The 9961-nt window shown below is 31.2% G+C and overlaps 1 protein-coding gene across 6 annotated transcripts in view; it reads right to left on the bottom strand.

Annotated features, from left to right (window-relative positions):
• The window catches only part of LOC144844817 (epsilon-sarcoglycan-like), a 37914-nt gene continuing 27953 nt past the window's right edge, over positions 1-9961 (bottom strand). For 5 of the 6 annotated variants that reach the window (XM_078701915.1, XM_078701909.1, XM_078701937.1 and 2 more), the window contains 3 exons: positions 4968-5078; positions 1839-1885; positions 1-1542 (listed from right to left, as the gene is read on the bottom strand). In XM_078701915.1, coding sequence (XP_078558041.1) covers positions 1481-1542; positions 1839-1885; positions 4968-5078 — 220 coding nt within the window. In that variant the 3' untranslated portion in view covers positions 1-1480. The remainder of the gene's footprint in view (positions 1543-1838; positions 1886-4967; positions 5079-9961) is intronic. The other variant, XM_078701945.1, reaches the window with a different exon arrangement.

Here is a 9961-nt window from a genome sequence, read left to right as displayed (position 1 = left end):
TACTATCCATTTGCGGTTTTATTGCACAAAGTGATAAATATTACAAAAACCTATTTCTACTTACAGTACAAGGTGCTTAGTTAGGAATAATAAATAAAAGGTTAATTTAAAATTCACATAATTCTCTGTACTGCATCTTCACATTTAAATGGCATTTGTCTAGTAATACAGTGTCACACCTTTTTTTTTTCCTTTATTTATTTGTGTGCTTTGTTTATTTGCTTTGTTTATATGGATAGCAATGAATATTATAATTTATGTTTACTAGGCTTATGGCTATGGATACATCATGGACCTATAAATGAATTTATAGGTCCATGGATACATAACATAAAATGTGACATTGTATTATAGATAAAGTAGGCCTACAGCAACTTCTCTAGATAGGCTGTTGAGTTTGGGGTTAGTTTGAAGGGCAAGCATACCCTTCGATCAATCTACATGTGCTATCCAAACCACAAAGTAATTAAAATTAGCTTATTCATTGTCCCATGAGAATATCGAGGTAGCACGAAATCAGCCACCTATAAAATTACTGCTAATTTCCTCTGATTTTCAGTAGGCATATTAATAGCCTTCTGCACATAAAAAAAGAAGACAAAAATGACTATACCAGTAGATATTAAAGTACAGTAATACAAGTTTAAATTGTTCAGTTTGTGAGCAGTATTTACATAGTTGTTTTGTTTTTTAGGCTACCACTTACATTTTGCTCAAAAAGCTTGATCAAAATATATTATATTACACTTTCAATTCTTTCTTATGTGTTTATTCTGTATTATGGTATGGTATGGCTCCCTGATGATAGGTTTGTAGTGATACAACTTACAGTGGCATAATGCATGGGGCAAAGGCCCCTGGTCTAATACTCCTAAGGGCCCTCCAACACTGGTAGTTGTATTTGGACTGCTCATGCACTGGGGCCCCTGGGTTTAGCGCTCATAGCCATTACACCACTGACACCTAACCATTTTAATTTTACTAATATTTATAAAATGCTATACTAAAATCCTTCCATTGCACAGGAAAACAAGGTTTGAATATTTTTTGCTGTAAAATTCAAGCAAAGTTCACCAATACAATAAATAATAATACATCTAAAATAACTATCAATCAATTTTAAAACTTATACATTCCACTGACTATCTAGCATACAAGGTGGGGGTGGATTTGGTACTTTTTGGGCGTGATCAAGAAGATGGCTCCACACACCAAACTGTATATTTATAACCGACAAGCTAGTTTGAGTTGGTAGTGGTACTGCTGTAGATTTCTGGTTTTCTTGGAATCAGTTGTTGGCATTATGCCATAGATTCCTGGTTTTATTCTTTGAGTTTCAGGAATCAGTTCGTACACTTGTTGGTGTTGCTGTAGATTTCCGGTTTTCTTGGAATCAGTTGGCACAATTGTTGGTATTTACATTGTAGATTTCCCCCTTCATTCATTAGGGTTAATTCAAAACATTTCATACACATCGGTTTTAAGCTGTAGATTCCCGGCTCCTATGGAAAGCTGATGGAGATGAAATCTTTCTAGATATGCCTGTTGGAAAAAAAAATCTACGATTTTGAGGTAAAAAATTAAAAACTATATTTTTATACTTTTTTTTCTTGTATTGAATCAACAAATAAAAAGAATGTACACATTACATTAATTATACTATAATGGCAAAATTATTTGCACCATATATGAATTAGTATAAAGTATTAATAAAGCAACATGAATGAAGCAATGAAATTAGTTATTATTATAATATGAAATGGGAATGATGGATTTAATGGTTTGAAATAGAAAAGATCTATAGAATATGTTTAGAAAACATGAAAATTAAACTTTACCAGGTTTTAAAACTGGCTCAGAAGGTTGTGCAGTCATCCCCGGTTCACTACATAAAAACAAACATGTTCAAGAAAAGCAAACAACATTTGCATTATGATTAACTGAGTAGCATAATGAATTTATTATAAAGCATTGTAATGACTTTAAAGAAAATAAAATAGTATTAAATTCGTATTTGTATTTCGTAGTTTTATGGCCAATTTACACAGATGAGTGGTAACAGTAAGCGGTAAACAAAAATATAGAGTCTATGTTATTTCTTATGACCATTTCCGAAAAAACGGGCGGTTGAGCAGAAACCACCTTAGGATGGATACAGATTCTATGTGGGACAAGCATGCTCGTCTATGTAAATTGGCCTTTAAGCGTGGTTCCCACTAGGACGAAACACAACAGTTTCTTTCTGATTGGTCAAATTGCTTATGAAACTGTCTAAGCTAGCTACTGTATGGAAGTTGGAATATAATATATAAATATAACAACAGGTGTGAATGTAGCTTTAGGAAGTCGTATACAGCCATCTAAAAAGTGCTCTTATAAATTAAAAATGGTGTAATGAATTGTATTTGTTGAGAGTGTAGGTGTGATACAGTAGGCGTATAGCACATCTTGATTAAATTTTGTTTTGTTTTAATGAAATGAATAAATGCAACAATGAGTGGAAGTTAGTATTACTAGCAGTTTCCCGATAGGCACTGTTTAATTAGTGAATTTATGATGCCTAGCTCTCTCTGCCACTTGATTTTCAAATTTGTCTAAAATATACAATACATCCAAAAATATCCAGACTAATGACTGAATGATTGCACGTTTTAATCATGTGGTTTATGAGGAGATAGATTTTGTATCTTTCTATTGAGATCAAGTCATGGAATTTTTATTATAGTATATTTAGTCTAGGTTCTAGACAGCGATTTAGCATAATATTATTTAATAAAAGGTAAAATATTTTTGTACACATGGCATGTACCCTAACTATATTTAAACTGGAATGTAGTTTTAAAAAAATGCCTGCTGGTGGTGCTACATAAAAAGAAGACTTAATATATTTAGAAAAGCAACAATGATGTTAATATTGAATCGTTGGCCTACTGTTTGTACTAGGGTTGTCTTACACATGATAAATTCTTGAAAATTACAGTTATTGGTAAACTGTCATACAAAGATCAAATCAGGAAGACTTTAGAATTGATACATTTAACACTAGGAAAACATAACAATAAAAAGCATTTTAACGGTTTTGGTCAAAGTTAATCACAGTTTTTATATTATTTCTATGCGGCAAGACAAATACAGTAGATAAGCCTGAAGTCATTCTGGAGCCGTATCTAATTATTTATTGAGCTAACAACTCAGCAAACTAAAGGTTTGATCAATTAAAGTCAAAATTAATCAGCATAAATGCATGAATTCTGTCGTTTCAGATTTAGAAAATTGCTTTACTTGTAGTACAGCCATTGAGTTTAATATCGTAAAAACGATGTAAAAGCTCTGCCTTGGTTTTATAGAAATAAAATGGAATTTACACATTGTACTTGACATCCGCAGAAAAAGTGTATATTTCATGTATTTTTTGTATCCAATTTAATGATTTAAAAACTCAAATCTTTATATTATAACCAACTAAATACTATTCATTTCTTTTGATTTGGAAAATACATTGTACCAATCAGCTTTAGAGGTAAAGGGCAAGGCAACTTGTTGAGGTTTCAAGCTGAAGTAATGGTATATACTGTACAGGCCTAACTAGACTAGCTTGTAGTGATTTTTTCCCCTGTAGTAATTTGGTACGCTATACTCTGGTGAGAATGGTTACCAATATATTCCAACAACTAGATAGAGGGTTCATAACCTCTTTAATATTTTGAATAGTTAAAACTATTTTGTGTACCAATTTGCTATGGTAGATATTATCATATATTAACTATTTGTCTAGCAATCTTTATACAATTTTTTACGTTAATCCAGTCTAGCAATTGCTATGATCTCCGGTAAAAATGGTCATTGAGATATTTAGTTTTCAGCAACTAGATTCAGCATTGACTATTCAATTTTGAATAGCAATTTGCTAATGATGCTCCGGAAAGGGATCATAATTATTAACTAACAATTCTCCAGTGGAAATGCTGGATGAATGTAACTTGTCAACAATGCTATTTAAACTCTGTATTCTGTTTGAAACCGATACTAATATAATGGCATTCTTTGAATGAACGCTGCCATTGGTTATTTCCTCATTATTCATCTATTCCTTGTTCTTATTCCCTTTTGAATTTCTACAATTAGTTACAAATGTAGTAAGAAACAAAAAACATTTGGTATTGGTTTGTGAAATATTAGAGCGTAACATGAGAAGTTATAGAACTGTCAACATAAACTAACTGTAAGGGTTTAAGTAGCATAAAACTAACTTGTAAAATACAGGTCTTTCTCATTAGTAAGTGGCTTATTGAAGATTTTGAAATATAGTTAAAATAGTAAATGAAATGCCGATATAGAGATAATAAATGTTTATGAGTGCAGTACAAATAATTTCATGAGTTGAAAGATTTCATATTTCACCTCATGAAATAATTTCTACCCATCACACGAATATAAAAACATTCATAAGTTTATTTCATTCATACATTTATAAGTAGATTCTTGTCATTGCTCTGATCTTGTTGTGAGATTGCATCAAAATCTGCGTGAAATCCAATAGCATCAACGTTTGCAGAACAGACGGTGCCGCTATTGAATTTCATGCAGATTTTTTTTCTTACACAAGATTTTTTTTTTTTCATACACAAAACTTTTTTTCAAGTACTATTACACAATAGTTAAATAGTATGTACTATTGCATGCCATGTGACCCACAATCGTCCAATCAAATGACAGGAATTTATGTAGGTGTTATATAATATGAACTATTTCATTGCCATAACACTTTTTGCTGTTTGTGGTACATAGATTGAAGAATGGTGTTTAAATTCATCACAAAGAGGTACACACGTTTTTGTAACTTTTTAGTGTTAATCTTTTGCAATACTTTTGTCTTTGTGATGCCACCGACAAATTATGCCGATTGAGCGTGCACACAAGGCAACACAATGTTAATAAGCACAAACATGTACATAGTCTGCTCTTACATAAAACTTGTTTCTGCTGGTGGTAGTGGTGGCAGACGATAAACTGGTGGTGATGCTTCAGGATTGGCTGCGGGTGAACTGGTTAGTGGTTCCTCTTCAGATGATGGCCTACTACATTTAAGAAAACAAAAGAGTTTTATTTTGATATTCTGTTAAAATCCAAATAAGATAATTTTAAATATAGCTAACTTTGGGTTCACTTTACAATCCAAGGGTCTGGGTTTAAATTGTGTATGAGTCAGTATTTACTACCACATTCCTAAGGCTAGTACATTGTTGTTTTTAATTGTCCCGTATCTATGGCATATTTCACAAATTGCAGGAAAGCATGGATTACTTGAGTAATGGCGATTTGTCAGATATGGACGAGGCATTGCATCATAAAAAACAAGGTAACGAAATTAACATAGCTGAAGTAAAAGAACTAATTGACTTTGAGTTACAAAAGTGTCTAGCTTCTGACTCAAATTTTACGCTAAAGATTGCCGAGGCCGTATCAAAAGTGGTACATGATCAATTAACCGGGAAACTAACTGACCTTATCAAAGAGTCTCTAAAATTCGATACAAACGTTATGAATGACAAATTATGTAGTCTAGAAAACAAAATCTCTGCACTTGAAAATGAATTAGATCTAGCTGAACAGTATTCTAGAAGAAACTGTCTAGTAATTCACGGAATACAAGAAAAACAAGAAGAAAATACGGATAAAGAAGTGATAAAGATCTTTAAAGAAAAATTAAATGTCTCTGTAGATTCTATCGACATTGACAGGTCTCATCGCCTTGGATGAAACATGGCGGCAAACACTAACAAGTCCAAAACTAGGCCGATTATCATTAAATTTGCCAGCTACAAAATGAGAAATGCAATCTTCAGGGCAAAGAAACGTTTCAAAGATTCACCTTATTTTATTCATGAAAGCTTAACATCAAAACGATCTCAACTGCTTCGTGAAGTGAAACATACATATGCAAAATCGATCAAGGCCACCTGGACCCAAGACGGGAAGATATGTATACTAACCAACAGCATGAAGAAAGTAGTCATCAATTCCCGATCCGATCTGTCTCACTATCAAAATGATCTTAAATAGGCCTACTCGAAGTTTACTTTATGGACCTTTTAAAGTAGCAGATGTACTTTATATATTTCTATGTCAATGCATACGCGTGATAAACAATATCATTTAGCTGTTATACCGTGAACCTTGTAATTAATTACATATACACATTTTTATTGTTGTTCTTTAATTTATTTGTTATATATTTATGAATGTAAATGGATCTTCTTATCTCCCTTTGTTTTCATCTGTTGGCACTCAGTGCACTAGTGATAATTTAAATTCAACATTTGAACCAAATTTTAATCCTTTCATTCAAAATGTAAATAGGTACGATACTCAGGCTGATATGCTAATTAATCACTTAACCACTAGATCCAATACACTTGATCATTGTAAATATTATGAAATAACTGAATTTAACACCCTGCATGACTCTTTAACCAAACCCAAACTATCTTTACTGCATTTGAATATAAGAAGCTTCTCAAATAAATCTGATGCTTTTGACAGTTTATTATATTCTCTGCACACTAAATTTTCCATCATTGGTATATCAGAGACCTGGCTAAATGATAACAAACAATCCCCCTTTTTAAACAATTACACTTTTTTTGCAAGTAATAGACAATATAGTACTGGAGGTGGCGTAGGACTGTTTTTACTTAACGAGTTAAATATCCGTGTTCGAACCGACCTTGCCCTTCCAAGAAATATTTGTGACTCTTTATTTGTTGAAATTATATTAAACAAGAAAAATATATTAATTGGTATTATATATAGACCCCCAAATTCTAATATTACTGATTTCTCTATATGCTTAGATGAATTACTTACTCGTATCAATATTGAAAACAAACATTGCAACCTAATGGGTGACTTTAATATTGATTTACTAAAATTCCACAATCAAAACTCAATAACTGATTACTTAGACATTATTCTATCCCATTCGTTTTATCCTACTGTTTCCAAACCTACCCGAATTACTACAAACAGTGCAACTCTATTAGATCATTTTTATACGAATCAGATAAATATAAATATAACTTCTGGTATTATAATTTCGGACATTGCTGATCATCTTCCTATTTTCCAACTTATTGACCACAATTTCGAAAAAACGTCTAACAATAAAATTTCTTATGTAATAAATGATCATAACTCATTTTGTACCAGTTTAATGCAAGAGGACTGGTCTGATGTATATAACTCTGATCCTAAGCTCTCATTTGATATTTTTATTGATAAATTTACTTATATACACAATAAACATCTAATTACTAAAATTATTCCGAAACACAAAGCTTTTAAACAGCCTTGGATGAGTGCCTCATTAATTAAATCAAGTAAACATAAACATAAATTATACAAAAAATATATCTCTTCACAAAATGCTAACCACAAATTAATTTACACAAAATATAAAAATATTTTTACTCGACTGTGTCGTACTGCTAAATCCAACTACTACAGACATAAATTTGAACAAGTTAAAGGAAATATAAAAAGTACTTGGGATATTATAAATTCGGTTGTAAGTCCAAGCAAAAAAGTATCCAATAAAATAAATTCAATTAAAATTGATAATAAAATAATAAAAAATGATAAATCTATATGTGATCATTTTAACAATTATTTTTCATCCATAGGGCCTGATATCAATAAGTCTTTACCAGCTTCAGCTATTGACCCGTTAACATTCCTTCCAACACCAACCATTAATTCATTCTATTTTAGTCCAGTTACTGAATCTGAGATTCTTTCTATAACTTTTAATTTTGATTCAAAAAAAGGAGGTGGGCATGATAACTTATCTCCTCGCACATTAAAAGCTGTTCTTCCATGTATTATAAATCCATTAACATTTGCCATAAATTCATTCATGCTCAGGTACAGTACCAACTAAATTGAAATTGGCAAAGGTAGTTCCTATATTTAAGAAAGGAGACACCTGTTTATTATCTAACTACAGACCTATATCTATTTTACCAGTGTTTTCAAAATTATTAGAAAAACTCATGCATAAAAGGCTTTTAGACTATTTAAAAAAATTTGATATCCTAAACCATCATCAATATGGTTTTCGACCTAAACATTCCACTTGTCATGCCATCCTTGAACTTATAAATAATATCACTGAATCTTTCGAAAATAATTTATTTCAGTTAAGCATATTTCTAGACTTATCAAAAGCCTTTGATGTTATAAATCACCAAATTTTACTCTCCAAACTTGATAAGTATGGGATCAGAGGTATATCTTTGGACTGGTTCAAAAGTTATCTTACTGACCGCAAGCAATTTGTTTCATTGGATTCATGTAAATCATCGACGAGGGACATAACCTGTGGAGTTCCACAGGGGTCTGTTCTGGGACCGTTATTGTTCTTAATATATGTAAATGATTTGACTCGTGTCAGTGACACTCTACAGGTTGTGTCCTTCGCCGATGATACTACATTATTTTTCTCGCATGATAATATAGATATTTTATACAATACTATAAACAATGAGTTAAAAACAATTGGTTCTTGGTTTGATGCAAATGGACTTTTAATAAACATCGAAAAAACTAATTATTTATTATTTCATCCCATCCAGAAGAAAGTTAACGTATCAAACTTAAAAGTTACTTTAAATGGAAAAAATATAAACAAAAAATCTGAAACTCTATTCTTAGGTATAATTGTAAACGAACATCTAAGTTGGAAACCGCACCAATATTATGTTGCAAATAAAGTATCTAAATCTATTGGAATAATAAATAAACTGAAGTTTACTTTCCCTCAACATATTTTAATTACATTATACAATTCTCTTATCCTTCCTTATTTACAATACTGCAACCTTATTTGGTGCAGTGATTATCCTTCTAACATGGATAGGTTACTAAAACTCCAAAAACGTGTTGTTCGAATAATCAACCTAGCACCATTTGCCTCAACTTCTGAACCATTGTTTAAAAAACTTAATATCTTAAAAGTAATAGATTTACATAGACAACAAATACTTACTTTTATGTTCCAATATGTTAAAGGTCAACTTCCATTCTCTATAATATCATTATTTAAAAAACCAAAGACTGTCCATAGTTATTATCTTAAGAACTCAAATTTACTTTATGTTCCTTTTGTAAGACTTAGCAAAAGCCAATTTTTTATTACAGCTCATGGACCTAAATTATGGAATAACTTAAAAGAGAATCTAAAAAAATGTGAAAATGCAAAAATATTCAGACATCAAATTAAGTTTAATTATTTGGAAAATTATCATTCATAAATATATTATTATTATTATGCCACTTTTACCTAATTTGTACACATTTTTATTTTGTATTTATGTTTTGTTGGGTCTTTCTGAGACAGGCCTTGGCCTCTAAGTCTGATCCAAATTAATGAAATCATTATTTGTTTATATTGTTTACATTGTTTAAGTTTTCATTAATTGAATAAATGTGAAATGAAATGAAAAAAAAATGAAATAAAGTCTTTAATAGACTCAAACAAAGAAGGATAAACAATAGGTATAAAGATATGAACATTTGAGAGTGAAGTACGCTGCCACAAGCAACATACTTTACTACTACAGTATAGTATACTGGTATTTTAAAAAGTAAAAATAAAAAAGAAAAAAAGACAGTGCATCAAAACAACTGTATATACACATTCCTATTCCCACACAATACCCCGGGGACTAAACAAACACTATGATGTAATTTAAACAGGCTTAAAGGAAATCTGCAGTTCAACACACACAGTGGTACCGAACATAGATTTTAGCCGAATGTGATAATCTACCCCGTCAGTTTGAAATCAAAGAGACCCTTCTGATTTGGAAACTTGAACAAAGGGGTACGCAGATTAACAACATGTGACCGGGATTGATGATAGACACCATGTGCAGCTTTATCTAAAAACATATATTCAGAA

Source organism: Antedon bifida, chromosome 1 (genome assembly GCF_963402885.1).
Source record: "Antedon bifida chromosome 1, ecAntBifi1.1, whole genome shotgun sequence".
NCBI classification, from domain to species: Eukaryota; Metazoa; Echinodermata; class Crinoidea; order Comatulida; family Antedonidae; genus Antedon; species Antedon bifida.
Note: the sequence above shows the minus strand (reverse complement) of the source record. Positions and strands in the feature narration are given on the sequence as shown.